The sequence below is a fragment of the Perna viridis genome, chromosome 2, assembly GCF_037379345.1.
Source record: "Perna viridis isolate PV_CMFRI_1.1 ecotype Kerala chromosome 2, ASM3737934v1, whole genome shotgun sequence".
Lineage (NCBI taxonomy): Eukaryota > Metazoa > Mollusca > Bivalvia > Mytilida > Mytilidae > Perna > Perna viridis.
In genome coordinates, this window is record NC_142446.1 from 51397101 (window position 1) to 51413124 (window position 16024).

The 16024-nt window shown below is 32.6% G+C and overlaps 1 protein-coding gene across 1 annotated transcript; it reads right to left on the reverse strand.

Moving 5' to 3' along the window:
• Nucleotides 1-5485: 5485 nt before the first annotated feature.
• Nucleotides 5486-10032, reverse strand: LOC148625686 (uncharacterized). Its single transcript, XM_088571203.1, has 6 exons — nt 10009-10032; nt 8979-9294; nt 7531-8508; nt 7170-7286; nt 6161-6245; nt 5486-5702 (listed from the first exon to the last, which is right to left on the reverse strand). Exons 2-6 carry the CDS (start codon nt 9241-9243, stop codon nt 5612-5614), a joined length of 1536 nt encoding a protein of 511 aa, XP_088427329.1. The 5' UTR covers nt 9244-9294; nt 10009-10032; the 3' UTR covers nt 5486-5611.
• Between the last annotated feature and the right edge of the window lie 5992 nt (nt 10033-16024).

The window sequence follows — 16024 nt, forward strand, 5'->3', positions numbered from 1 at the left end:
AAAATTGATATATTCAACCTCATCCTCTGATTGGTTACATCTGCCTCAAATTAAAAACCTCTCGGTTTTCAATAAAAGAATACTAGTTAATGTTAAATTTAAAATTCTTGGTCTAATTGTTGTAATACTAACGGTACTAACAGATATGATTTAGTTAACATGAGACAATAATGTACTCACATGAAAATGAACTTGATGCAACAACAAATCAGTGCTAATACTCCAGCTGAAGTCATCGTTAATAGGGCAATAGACCAGGACTTAACTAAAAAATATTAGTAGTAGATTGCTTAAAGAAAACGTCTATGGAATATCACTCGTCTGTACACCAAATAGATGGTGTTTCCATCGGCGTCATGAAAACTGATTTATTCAACATGTCATAGTTTTCCTTTCTGCTCTTGTCTACCTCGAACTTGACTTCTTATGAGCAACTCAGTGGGTGTTTCTAGAAAAGTAGAGGACGCTTACCCTACCGGTGCACCTGGTCCATCCTCCCAGTTTTTATTGGAGTCTGAGTTGGTCATATGCTTTCGTTGCTTTATGTGTATTATTTTAATTACTTTATGTTCTTTGTTGTGTAAGTTTGTTTTCCATATCTGGGCATTTGCCCCTGGATTGCATTCTTTTGATTACCACTATAACCTTGGTTTCCTTGATTACCCTATCTATTTATTTTTCTCTACAATTTCATATCACAGCCACCTAATATTTTGAAAGAAGGTTCATATTGACATTCCATATTTTCTGATTCGATTTAAGAAACGACTGACAGCAACTCCTTGTTTGACGACTTTTGTATATAGTTTCACCATGTGGTTTCTGTGGAGGGTAGCATTTTTTGTGATCATATGCAGGTTTTGTATCAGTTTTTACCCTTTTATTTCGTCAGTGAATCTTAAACTTTTTATGTCATTGCGATTCTGATTAATCTGGGTTATGGATAATTTCTATCGAAATAATAAACAGTTCGACCTTTCTTGAGAGACTTTAACGTAACATATTTTAAGCATACGCTCCCTACACGCCCTACCTTTTAGCAATTGCCAAACAGTCACATTCAAAACTATATCTACTCTCGACACAAGTCCCATGTGTACATGGGTCAGGTCTACAATTGTTGGTTCTGTTCTCTTTTAGATAAAAAGGTAAAAAAATGTACCAGTACGTACATGTATAAAACAAAAATATTTTACATCCAATAATGAAAATGACAATGAAGACATTATTTGCATCAAAGGTTTTTAAAACTTCATTAGTAAACCCACTTATATACCATTTTTGTAGAAATAGATAATGGCGTAGTTGCAAAACAAGTAGAGACAAAAAAAATCTGAGAAAAACGTTGATTATACCTTGAAAAATAACAAGACATTGACAATTGATAATCCCAGACATTCTAGTTAGTTCATTCTTTAAGTTGTAGTTAGGGAATCATTTTTCTATGTAATGTCAAGCTTGCCTTCATATCGCTGCTAACAAAGCAGTAGTTTTTGAATTTGAATCCACTGCTATTCATATTTAACATAAACAATACGTGTTGACAAAATAAATAACCAAATAGTGAATTTAATTTTAAAGAGTAATCAAGGGAACCAAGGTTATAGCGTTAATCAAAAGAATATAATCCAGGGACAAAGACCAGACATGGAAAACAGACACACACAACAAAGAACATAAAGTAACTAAAATCATACACACAAAGTAACAAAAGTAAATGAGCAACTCGGACTCCACCAAAAACTGGGAGCATGGACCAGGTGCACCGGTAGGGTAAGCGTCCTCTGCTTTTCTAGAAACATGGAAAATAAATGGAAATTAAAAAAAATGGAAATAATCATAGAATTTGAAATGTAGCATTGAAAAGGTACATCTATAGACATACTGTTCCCTTTGTTAAAAAAACTTTCGAAGAATATGATAAAACACTGGAAAAGTTTTCTTCATGTTTGTTTGTTTGTTTTTGTTTTGACTGTAATAAAAGTAGTATAAATAGATACGCTAGGCTTAGCTGTACCAAAATCATATCCGAAGCAAATTGACGAGAGGTAAACAGGTTAGTAAGCGTTTGTTGTTGTTGTTTTTAGGCACCAGCTATCAATCATTGTACACAAATATTGTCATTATTGATGTAATACCATAGTATAACATGTAACAGGATGCTACAATAAAGTCAAATACACAATACCATTTTCACAGCAACTGCCACCAAAGCCGACTTCACAATCATATCTATGTAAATCTATTTTATATTTTCCGTGATTACATACGCCCCATTTTCTGCCTTCTGTCGCTTTGGTCATATAGTACGACATCGTGAGGTAACATGTCTTCAAACATTCTAGTAACGTTTTATCTGATGAAGGGCAGCAAATGTGTCTGTATCTTTTTATCGTTCCTGGTCCACATGTTGCAGAACAAGGTGACCAAGCGATCCACGACGCAAAGTCACAGTAATTGCAATTCCCGGCACAATGTATTTCTACCACTACATTATACGTAAGAAACAAAATATTTAAGATTCGTAAATACATAATAAGCTTCTCACTTGTTAGTATTTTTTAATGGATCCTTAAAAGATTTTTTAAGTTATATCTTATATGTACTAAAAAATGTAAGAAAATAAACATAATCAAGTTTCTCGAAAGCCAATCGAAAAACAAACTGGTGTGCCCTTTTACTATTAATTTATAAAGCAATTTATCATCCTGTTTATAACTATATATTAAATTTTTGGGCAATATACGAAAAAGTAGCTTCATCGAATATCATATGATTTCACTAACCCTTATCTTGTCAAAAAATTAAATTGTAGTTATTGTTTTTGTTTTGTTTGGCTATAATTGTCATTCTTAAAAAATGTTTTGGTCTTATTTTCTCTGTTATCAGATTTAAAGTAATTTACAATCACAGCTCTTTTATATGCATCGAATAGAAGTGTTTCATGATTGATATAGTAAAAAAGGCCATTTCTAGAACGAAAACATTTCAGAAGGTATTTGAAATCGTCAAATTTCAAGAAGATATGAAAGAATAATCAATGGAACCAAAGTTGTGGCAATAATCAAAAGAATGTAATCCAGGGACAAAGACCAGACATGGAAAAATTGTAATCATAACAACGGGACTGTTCATGTTTTCGCTTTCTGTATCGCACTAGAATTCTAACAAATAGTCTTCTGGAGCAGGGTTATGTTGCTATAAGATTGAAATCATCACTACAAATGTTTTATGGCCGTCATCATGAACTCGTGGATCGTTACCGTGTATCCTTCTGCGCCATGAAAACTGGCTTATTCAACGGTTCATAGTTTTCCTTTCCTCTTTCGTCTACCCCAGACTTGACTTTTTATGAGCAACTCGGCCGGTGTTTCTAGAAAAGCAGAGGACGCTTACCCTACCAGTGCACCTGGTCCATGTTCCCAGTTTTTATTGGAGTCCGAGTTGCTCATTAGGTTTTGTTACTTCGTATGTATAATTTTAGTTACTCTATGTTCTTTGTCGTGTATGTCTGTTATCCATGTCTGCTCTTTGTCCCTGGATTACATTCTTTTGATTACCGCTATAACCTTGGTTCCCTTGATTACTCTTTCGTTATTATAACGTTTTAGTAAAATATACATGTCGTTGAACTACATATTATCCTTTAGCATGCAATATGAATTAGAAATTACCCAAACAAAGTGGATATACTGAATATATGAGATCAGTTTTGTTCTTTTGCACGTGATTCATATTTGAAAAATAACTATGAATGTCCTTGTGTGATATATCGTACATAATCCTACTATTATATCTTCAGTTATTTTTCATATTTGTCATGTTCAGAAGAACGAATATTGAAATATGTAATAGTCATATCATACATGTAGGAATTAAAATATTTCGAATTGAATGAAATCTTATTTTAAGATTTTGTGAAATATTTTATATTAAATTTTTAATTAGTAAGGGATACGCTGATGGGTTTGCCAACAAGGGAATTCTCTTAATCTTAACAGCAACATAAACATTTAGGATTTCCACTACTTTTTACCATTACTTGTATGAAAGGTTTAAAAGAGCAAACTTGGTTAAATTTAGAACATAACAATTACACGATGATAGAATATTTTTTCTGTTGTAGAAAAATGGAAAATTTATAATTTAGTACGTTTTTAGCTTATTGATTCAGATTAATTGTGATGAATCCAATTTTAGTTGTGAACGGTATGGGTATTAGCAAAAATTTAATGGAAACCCAAAATATAAAAAAAAATAGTAGAGAACAAGCAGTAAAAAATTTCATGGTATCGCCAAGTATGACATAAGCAACTATTGTAATATTTTTATGTACTTAAATAATGATAAATTTTCAATTGTGGACGATTAATCTTCCTTTTTGGTGTCTTTGAATAAACGAATAAATAGGATAGAAAAAAAATGGGACAATTGAAATTTCATATCCGGAATAAAAATTGTCTACCACGCGCCGTAGGTTTTGTAAACAAAGTTCGCGTATTCTTCTTTTTTCAGTATTTCATTTGTTATCATTTGTTGAGTTTATCATTATCTATATAAAAGGGTTTTGATATAAGTAAGGTGATTTTGAAATTAGAATGAACGCAATTTAACAATGATAGCATTGTGCCTCGTTTTTTCTTCACTAGATGTTCCAAAACCGGTATTTGAAAATGCTTTGCGACTACAACTTCACAATATACCACTTTCTTAATATAAATTAGTACACATGTGTTCTAATGGTGATAGAAACTTGATAATTTTGGTAGATAAGTTAAAACATTGCCCTAAACACATAAAAATGGAAAATTTATTTGTGTAATTTTTCAGTTTACTTATTCACAGTAGATCTAAATGTTCACCTTTTGTCGTCAAGATTATGTAAGCAATTTTTATTTGGCCAACTAAACTATGTTATGATTCCAAATAATCCAACTTTCATCATGTATTGTACGCAGATATTTGTCACATTTTCTATATTTGATAACAGCAAAATAGGAATTATCATTTTTCAGAATATACCCTAAAACTTCATGTGTCAAATATTGGCAAAATATCATGCCTCGTGATAAGTAAATGATACATTGATGTCCCTGTGTCTAAAAATAGATAACAGCAACACAGGAATTCGATTTTCTCTATCATACCAACAGACTTGTTGAATGAGTTCATAAACTATTTTTGGTGATTGTAATTATTAAGCTAAAACAAGATGAGGATTTCAAGTTTTTTTTCCCCTTGTGATTAAATTGAATAATCCTGAATATTTTTAGTACGTCTACTGGTTTCAAGATTGAGAAAGGGGAAACAAAATTTTGTTTATTTTTACAGTTTAGATACTAAAATTTCGATTAAAGTAAATCTTGGAGAACTGAATTAAAATATCAGATGCACACTCAGTTGTGCGTAAACGGCGATGAAAGTTACAAACTTTTGTTGAGGTTCTGTTTAAAACATGGCTGGCTCCTTGTAAGAAAACAAAAAATGTGCATTCATTAAGCATTTATTGATGGTTTTGGCACGTGAGGGATAGTTACAGAAATCTTAAATCAATAAAATCATAAGGAGTGCTCAATAGAAATCTAGCAGCCTGAATTAAAACTTTTTGAATTTAGTTTTCAGGAAAGAACTTCTCAACAGGTGTTACCGTAATAGGATGTACTGAAGATTTGTAACGACCTTGATCTTCATCAGTCTTCATTCTGTGATAAAAAAAAAAAAAAGATATAAAAGTTACATGAATAAAATTCTTGTTTTAAGTGTGATAAAACATCAACATTGTAAATTTAAACCACACTCAGCCGTCAGTTGTTATTTATTTATTTATTTTTTTATTTTGTAATGTGCCGTAAATTCCATATGACTGAATGTTTATTGTGTTAGTTAGTTTTTGCTTCAGCGTTCTTGTTTTTTTTTAATAATGTCAATAAATGAATGTTGTTTGCTAATGGATTCAAATCCAAATATCTAATATTAAGAATTGATTCGTTATAAAAACTGCATTTTGTTTGGACTTTTTTTAATCGTGGAGTTCGCAACTATTGAAGTTAATTGTGAAAAAAAAAACGATTTGCTCAAAGAGATCAAACCAATCAGAACGTTTGATATAAATCAAATTAAATTATTGTTTAATACCGGTAAGTAATATAAATATACGTACACGAGAAAGAACTTTATGCAACAACAGAGCAGACCTAACAGTGCCAATGCGCATGTCGTCATCAGTCCAATAAACCAGGGCTCAACTACAAGAAATTTATAAATTCAGGATGTAAATGGTGAATCTTTATAAACTAAAAACATAATGTGTATCTGGTAAAATAACTAGAGTAATGTAAAAATTGCAATGATCACCACAGAGTGAATGAGAAATTAGAAAACTGCCAAAACAATATCTCGTTAATAGGCTATCCATGTCAAAATCAGACAGATTCTATGATTCGGGTGGCATAGGGTAAATTTCATCATACTGGATTTTTTCTTCCACTCGAATGTATCTGTCATTTGTATGTCAAATAGTATACAGTTTGTTGTAAATCGACATTAGATGGCTCGGAAAATGGTTTTAAGTTTTCTAAAAAAACAACAAATTTTGCTCAAATTAAAAAGTGATCTCCCTTTTTTCAATGAACTGTATACTTTCTATGTAATTTATTTCTCTTCAATCGTTGCATGCAATAAAAAAAACAACATTCAACTTTGAGAAAGGATGCTTTTGTAATATGAAATTCATAAAAAAAAAGAAAACAAAATTAGTCATGTGCCATCAACTGCTTGGTTTTCTTTGCAGACCTTCTGAATACGATAAAATGACTGAACAATTAAACCAAGTATGTTGTATTCACCATAGAGTGACTGACCCCAAGAGGAATATTCATTTTACACTCGGAATATCAGCAACCAATGGAGAACAAATCTGGTCCATAGTGGAAAGAGATTTCTTTTAGAGTTAACAGATCAAACTTTGAGGGCCTGAGGGAAGATTAGCTCTTGTATACTGACAGTGTTACCATCTAAAAATAAATTAATAAATAAATAGAATAAACACTTATTGCACTCTAGACTTAGTTTGTATTCTGGTTAGTTTGTACTTTGCATGCCGTTTATCTAAAAGACCCTTTATCAGAAATTATTATTTGTGTTTATACATTACTTTATTTAAAACTTACTTTCTTCGCACCTTCTCCCTTTAGCTACTGCCAAACATTCACATTTAAAACCACTCCAAATCTCGATACAAGTCCCATGTTTACATGGATCAAGTCTACAGTTGTAGGTTCTGTTTCCTTTTAAACAAAGTCATTCAAGTGCATTATGATATAAAGATGAGTACGCTTAAAAATACTGTTCAGAGATTACAAATGTTTTCTTGCTATTTAATTGGATGTTTGGACTTTGCCATCTGTTAACAAAAACAACACAGCTGTGTTCTAAAACAGGTCTATTTTCTAGAATGTAATTAAATCGTAAGGTATTAGAAAAAAAAAACAGCTTTTTTTAAAAGCACACCATCAATCAGTTTAGAATTACCTTCAATCAACTTTGTTGGTCCAGAAATGTTCATTGTCAAATAATTCATAACGTTTGGCGAATTTTCGGTAAAGTTTTTGACCGGCATTCGTAGAGAAGTCGCAATACTTTTTCTTGTCATAACTGTAGAAGGTGGATGTTTTTTCGACTGCTCAGTGATGGAATTTGATGTTATAGGAAGTATCGTTGTGGTGGTAGATGGTCGTGGTTTAGATCTGGTTATTGTGCTTAGGGCTAATATTGGCGTTGTAGTCAGTCTTTTTGTAGCTTGAATTGTTTTTGTTGTAATTTGCCGCTGTGAGGTAGAAACTGTTGTATACTTTATAGATGGACTTTTTGTAGAATATGTTGTTGCTGTTGAGGTTGTAGTTGTTTTTGGTCTTGTTGTTAATGCGGTGGTGGTTGAAATTCTTTTTTGTGTTCCCATTGTAGTTGGTAGTGTTGTAGTTAACGTTGTGATTGGTATTGTTGATGTTTCAGTTGGTCGTGATGTAGTTGTCCTAGTGGATGAAGATGTTGTTGGTATTGTAGTGGTTCTCAATATAGTTGTAGTTGCCGTAGAGGTTGGTAGTGTTGTTGAAGTTGTCGTTTGTCGTGGTGTTGTTGTAGATGACTTAGTAGTTGGAATGGTCGTTGTTATTGTAGTTGGTCTCGGTTTTGTTGTTACTGTTGTAGTTGTTTGAATTGTTGTTGATGTTGTAGATGGTCTCGTTGAAGTAGTTTTGGTGGTTTTTGGCACTGTTGTTGGTGTTGTAGTTGGTTGTGGTGTTGTAGTAGTCGAAAGCGTTGTTGGTATTGTAGTGGGTCTCGTTGTTGTTGCAACTGTCGTAGTGATTGGAATTGGTGATGTTGTAGTTGGCTGTGGTGTTGTTACAGTAGTTGGGAATGTTGTTGATGTTGTGGTTGGTCGTGGTGTCGTTGTTGCTGTTGTTGTGGGGTTAGATGTTGGTTTCTGTGTAGTTGTTGTAGCTGTTACGACTGAAATTTATTAAAATGACTCAACACTTCAAAAAGTACTTGCTATAATATATATACACATATTAAACAACCACTGTAAATTTATTAATTTTCGGGGTTGCTAATTTGGCGGATTTATTCAAGTGAAACCAATTGCAAATATCAATTTTCGCAGTTTAAAACAGTGATTAGTGTTACGTTGTCTTAGAAATCAACTTCGGGAGTACTACATTGCATTTTCTCCTTTTCAGTCTACCGCGAAAATAGCGAAATTAGTTCACTGAGAAAATAAATAAATTTACAGTGTGTTACGAATTTTTTAAAATTCAATGGGTTTATCTTTTAAATGATAGTTTTGTTGTTACGAAACCCTCAAACTCGTTATTATTTGTGTTTAGATTGTATCAGACAAATTGATTTTTTACGGAGATGCGAAATTACATTATTAATAAATTTCATCGAATTCAAGAAATCCAAACTAAATACAATACCTTCTTCACAGCAGCTACCACCAAATCCGACGAAACAATCACATTTATTTAGCCGCTTGTTATATTTCCCGTGATTACATACTCCACACATTCTGCTTTCCATCGAACGGCTCTTGTAGAAAGGAATCGATATCTTGCAGATCTGTAAGCACACCACAAGTGTTAACGGTTTTGTTTTAGTTGGATCGCAGCAGACAGGCATGTTTCGAGACTGTGTGCCTGTTCCACAAGTGGCTGAACATGGCGACCAAGCCCCCCATGGCATGATATCACAGTGGTTATACTTTCCTGAACAGCTGTAACTTGCCGCTGTTTGCTTAAGTATGAACAAAATAATAAACACTTTCGAAAGCATATCTTGAATGTTACGTTTCGATGAAATCTGTATTAATAAAATTCGAATCCGTGTTTATATATTAAGTTATATGACCCCAATCTATATTATATTCATACAAATTAACGGAAAATATAGTGAACATTTAGTAAGTCAAAATGAAAGTGTCATGTCCTGCATGAACCACCACTATATATAACACCTTACTACTTTGGTTATCATCAAGTTTTATCCTATGTTTCCCTTTGAAAAATTTACATAAAAGAATAGAAAGGAAAGGATTTAGCAATAGCAACGACCATTCCAATATCATATAAATCAGGAATCTTATATTAAAAGATAATACCCCGAGCTTAGAGGTTTGAATGAGTAGAATCTGTAGATCATACGGCGCTGGGGTCATTTATACGATCACTTTCTCTTCACTTCGACACTTGCAATTGCAATATAATATAAGCCTTTTCGGTGAACATAGCATTACTAATTTTAGGTAAAATTGATTTGAAACTTATCTTAACCCGCACTGCCTACTCAACTTCTGTTCAGGAATTATTGATCCAATATGTTTTACAAAGCGTTATAGTATAATAAAGTCGAACCTTCTCTATTAAAAATGTCAAGCAAATCAACTCCATAAAAATAAAAAAATTAAAATTTAAGGTGAAGAAGAGGGAGATATTTTGAATTCAATATTACCTGTTTTAAAATCACAATACACAGCCAAATGTGCCACATATGATAATCATATGGTGCTCGAGTCATATGGTAAATATATGGTAATCATATGAAAATCATATGATATTTATCATGTGGTAGTCATATGATTATCATATGATTTTCATATGATAATATGGGCTTGAAAACATATGATAATCGTACGTTTGTGAAAAACATGTGATTATCATATGATTACCATGCGATTATCATATGTTAACTGAAATATATGATTATCATATGGTGCTCGATTCATATGATAATCATATGATGCAAACCATATGATCCTCATGTGTGGCACATTTGCTTGTGTATGAAGATGAAAAGCATTATATGGGTAAAGTTGGCATGCGTTCTTTTGAATTCCGCTAAAATCTTGGTTGCCTTGATTACTCTTTGGCATGAGCAGGTTTAACACTCATTATGACCAAGGCCCGGTTTCATACAGAATCTTAAATTAAACTTATCCTCAACTCAAATTTTTAGCAATCAAATAATTTCAAATTGATTGTTTGAAAAACTCAAGGATTTCAAGAAAATTTCCGGTTTTGATACAGTTTGCTAAACATTGGCATCTACCGGAAACGATAACAATACCAGATTATCCAAACATAGAACAAAACAAATGCAATTATGAAGAGCTTTTTTAAAAAAAAATTATCAAATTTTTGATATTATTTAACCACGCCTCAATGACAGGTCAAGGAAATTCGGTTAAGGCGTAAATAGAATTAAAGGCCGATTGAAGCAAGGTAAGAAACGCTTGGGGTAGAATTCGTGAAAAATCAAGATTACATGCAAATTGTTTTTTCTCATTTCTGATGGGGTGCGCGGCGGGTTCGCCACTTGATATAAAACAGTCCTTGGACCTATTCAATGATTATGATTTTTCCTAAGTATTGCTGGCTAATCCTTTACAATCCTGTATACTTTACAAAAATTTCACTTAACACAAAATGCAGATTGCCCAAAGGTCATCGTAATATGGCAATGGAAAAATTATACTGCCCTAGCCTACGGCCGCAATACATTTTTTTATCCATATCGCAACCCGAAAGCTATACTTATTTTGTGATATTGCCCTCACCATCATTAAATATTTTGATTTTTGCATTGAAGAGCCAGCCATACACTGATAAAATATAATTTTACTCCATTGTTGATTTCGTTCTTAGTCATTTATTTGGCATAATTGTAGTATACATATATGATTTTTCATACATGTATAAGTGAAATGACTTGATACAAAAAAGAACCCTACCACTTCTACTTTTAAGTCCAATTTACTCAAAAATGATTTACCAAAATACCAAAATACTTCATATTCACGCTTTCACAAAACTAAACGGACTCTGATCTGAAATAGAAGTGCATGGCCCTAAATACTTTCATGATTCCCTTGAAAGCACTTTCATTATAAATCAAATAGAAGATGCAATATTTCAATATTTATTTATTGCTTTTGTGTGTTATTTCATTTGTAAAAGATTTTGAAGCACAGGGTAGTTCTGCCAAGAACAATACAGTCTGATTTTTTTTTGTAGTGATCCGGGTCGTCAACGTTAAAGTCTCAAGTCAATAACAATACTCCGTATATTACAAATGTTTAGAAATTTAAAACTGCATGTTTTTTGAAGAGTTATGATATGAAATTATGGTTTGTTATGAAATATACAATAAAATCTATGATGCTGTCCTTTAACTTAATGTGAGATAAGGAAATTAAAAAATTCGATCTTTATGTCAACTTGGACAATCACATGGTTCTGATGATCCCTGGTTTTGACTAACCAACCACATAACTGGTTATGACACCATTTCGAAAAGGAAGTGAAGAGAACTACTTTCAATCTTTTTACTTTATAGTGTCATTTAAGCATGATTTTAAAGGGAATGTGAATGTTTATGTGCTAAGTGGACTGAACTAATAGAGCAACTTGTCGCATGATTTGGGTTATTTAGAAGAATTTCCATTTTGGTGATGGGAACCATGGAAATTAGGTACTTAAGTATATGCCAGATATTGATGCTTTGATCAGGGTTCAATATCTAGAAAACACACTGTCATTTTTACCGTTGAGATTTTAAGGGGTTTGAGTATTTGCTGGTGAAGAAAAATGGGCAGTCCTGTAAAGTTTAAATGTTGTCCATATAATAAAATGCTTAAACATAGAATAATTGTTGTTCATGAATTGAAAAAAAAAAAAACGTATGATTGAAATCGTTTTGAAGGAATGAAATACTTAAGTAGCACTCTACATAAGAATCATTCAAAATGTGATTCATGGTTGAAAAGCCTATATATTTTTATTTTTGATTTTTGTTTGAATTGCCATAGTAAACAGAAATAAACATTCGGTTTCCCATATAACCCTTGTTCTTATGAGATAAAAATTATATAGAATGCACTGTATATTTCAAAATTAAGGGAGATAACTCAATAAATAACGCTCAAATACCAGTACAATAGAATCCTTTGGATTTTCAATGTTGATTTTCTTCTAAGAGCAAACACATTGGAATGAATAATTACACATTTCATAATATAGACCCATTAAACAACTTAAATACAAAAATAAAAATATCTAGCCTTTTTTTGGGTGTATCATATTTTTTCAGATTTTGCATGATTCTTCCAAAGACAACTTCTTAAATAAATAAACGTGTTTGAACTCTTCGGAAAATACTGGCTCAGTTGTCATCTCATCAAAAGATACAAATTTAGAATTGTTCAAACGACGATAAAAGACTACTCGCAAACTTTCGTAGATGTCTCTTTTTTGTTTTATTTTGCCTTTGCTGTTGCTGTTGTTGTTTGTTTGTTTGTTTGTCTGTTTGTTTATATATATAAGCACCGAGCATTGTGCCCTGGTGTAACAAAAGAAATAGTCTTTGTTGATTTTGGCGATAAGTGGTGTTGACAGACGTCTTTATTAAAGGAATTATTCTATATTTCAACAGCCAGAATTATACATTTCTGGAGTTTTCAGCAACTAACTTCTCAACAGGTGTTACCGTCAGTGCCAATGTGCTTTTAGTTATAAGACCAATAACCCAGGAATCAACTACAAAAGAATGACACGGATAGTTAATGGTATAGGTTTATTGCATCTAAAGAAAAGGATGCATACACCATAGAGTGAATTAGCAATTTGAAATTAATTGGGGAAACGTGTTCTGTACACTATCAGTTGTCTGAACAATTAGAAAGTAAATCGTTGCGGTTCCATTCAAAACCATCCCCTTTCTCAACACGAAACCCATGTTTACAAGGGTCAGGTCTACAGCTGTAGGTTCTATTTCCTTTTAAACAAAGTAATTCAAATGCATTTAGACACACAATTTTTTTTAATGACAGGAAATTAATGAACAAACATTTGAATATCATTTTTCTTGATATGATAAAGAAAGTTTACAGTTGTGATAAAAAGCATATACAAAGTTGTGATCTAAAACAGAAATTGTATCGCAAATGTCAGTTATTGCTCGTATGTTGCTAGGAAAAACTTAGCTGATATCGTAGCTGGTCCTTGTGTTGTCGTAGCCGTCGTTGTGGTTGGAAGTGTTGATGTCATAGTTGGTTGTGGTGTTGTAGTAGTTGTCGTAGTGGTTTGAAGACGTTTTGATGTCGTTGGTCGTGAAATGGTCGTTGTTGTTTTAGGGAGCGTTGGTGTAATGGTGGCTTCCGGTGTACTTGTGGTCGATGAAGTATTTTCAACTGAAAGTAACTTAGAAGACATAACGCTACAAAAATATTTGTTACATAGGCAGAAAATAGATGATATACTTATATCAAACGACTAGCCTACAAATTGTGTGAAATTCGAGTATCTTAATGTCATGTCCATCTTTTCAAATTTGATATGAAACTATACTATAATATAGAAAATAAGGAAGAAGACTCCGAGACTTTTTTTTAGATTCTCCAAAGATATTTTTCCGAAAGTACGAAAATTCAAATTTTTTGTTAACTTTAATTTTGAGTGAATAAAATCCAAACTAAGTACAATACCCTTTTCACATCAGCTACCAACAAATCCGACGAAACAATCACATTTATTGAGTAGTTTGTTATATTTCCCGAGATTACATACTTCATACGTTTTGCTTTCAATCCCATTGCTCTTGTAGAAAGGAATCGATATCCTACAGAACTGCAGGCATACCGGAAGTGTTAATGAATTTGTTTTAGTTGGATCGCAGCAGACAGACATGCTACGGGTTTGCGTGCCTAATCCACACGTGGCTGAACATGGTGACCAACCACCCATGGTATGATGTCACAGTGGTTATACGTTCCTGAACACCTGTACCCCGCTGCTATTAGTGTTAGTTTATATGCCAAGAACAAGATAATAAATGCTTTTGGAAACATATTTTGAATGTTGCATTTTATATATTTGTAAATGTGTATATATATTAATTTAACTATATTCCATGAACGAATATCATACATCTGTATGACCCCAATTGATATGATATTCATACGAATTGACAGAAAAGTCCAAATCATTTAGTTACACAAAAGTCTTTTATCACATTATTGCTTGTAGTTCTTTGGCTAACATCAAGATTTGTGCCAATGGTGCTTACTATTTCCCTTAAAAAATCTACAATAAGAAAAAGAAAGGATTTGGCCGAATGTCATGTAGACCAGCAACTTGATATTGACAAATTAGACCCCGAGCTTAGTGGATTTGTTTATCACACAATGCTGGAGTCGTTTATATAATCACTTTCTCCTCAATTGCAAGTTTGGTTTGTATAAAGTATTTATGATTTTCGTTAAAATTGATTTGAGACTTAATCCGCATTGCCTAATTATGAAAACTCGACATCTATTTTTGGAGTTCTTGGTCAAATAGATAATGCAACTCGCTAAAGTATTATTACGCCCATGATCCTCTATATCAAAACATGTGCCTTCTCCCAAAAGATAATACGTATTACAAAAAAGTCATACTGGGATCATGAGAAGTAAGAATTTCAGTGATTGAATTAATCTAGTATGGATCAAGAGAATTATTTCAGAAATGTTGACACGATGTACAAACCAAAGGCAGTCTATAGATAAGCCTTCAATGAACTCCGGAATCTGCCTTCAGTTTCCTTACATGTGGGACAATTATCCATTCAGGCCGATTCATTTTTAATATTTTTCAATAAAAAGAAATGCTGATTAAACTGGAAATGGTAAATTCAATGTATTTCAATACTTGCGGCAATTAGACTTAATCCAAAACCTAGAACCGTAAAATGGCAATAAATGGCCCGAATAACCCAGATTTAGAGAGAAAAACGAGAGAACAAGTGTGTGACTTGTTTTAACAGTCATTTCCACGCAGCGCCGTTGTCGGAGATGTTACTGGATATGTGTACCCTCTTGTAGCCGACGTATATACAAGTCGTACATAGGGAAGGTAAGTTGTAAAACCGGCGTTCCATGGGGTCGGAGAAATGCCGGTTGAAATACATATGAATCCGAAATCTACGGTAACAAGAATAATGAAGAAGTCGGGCTCTTATAAAAAGGTCCGTTTGAGTTTTTGTAAACTAAATATACATTTATAATAACTTGTTCATCAAATATAGATAATAAGTTTGAAAAACCTATGGGCAGCAGTGACTTTTTGTTGTTCCATCATTACACCCAACATCATACTAGTACCTGGAAAAATTGCAGTACCTTCACATAATAGAAAAAAATATGATAAACATTATTATATTTTTCGTATATGAGGACCAAGAAAACAATAGTTTTTTTTATACGATATTCATTTGTTTTAAACCAATATTAGTCCAAATCTCTTATGACCCTGCAACCCCTCTCTTTCTTCATTGGATACCGATATGGTAGAATCCAAATTGAAAAGAGGACAGTTGCAGTGTGGGAAACATGTGATTAAACATGGTGTATTTAAGACTTAAGATTTTCTTATTCGAAAAGCAAGTATATAAATACCTTTTGAAAAAAATATGTTGTCTCTCAAATGGAAAA

Excerpts from the sequence above, each read along its gene's own strand:
- LOC148625686 (XM_088571203.1), bottom strand. The coding sequence starts at position 9,243 with ATGCCATGGGGGGCTTGGTCGCCATGTTCAGCCACTTGTGGAACAGGC. Across the intron at positions 8,509-8,978 it reads TGGTAGCTGCTGTGAAGAAG|TCGTAACAGCTACAACAACT; the intron begins GTATTGTATTTA and ends AATAAATTTCAG. Across the intron at positions 7,287-7,530 it reads ACCAACAAAGTTGATTGAAG|GAAACAGAACCTACAACTGT; the intron begins GTAATTCTAAAC and ends TTTGTTTAAAAG.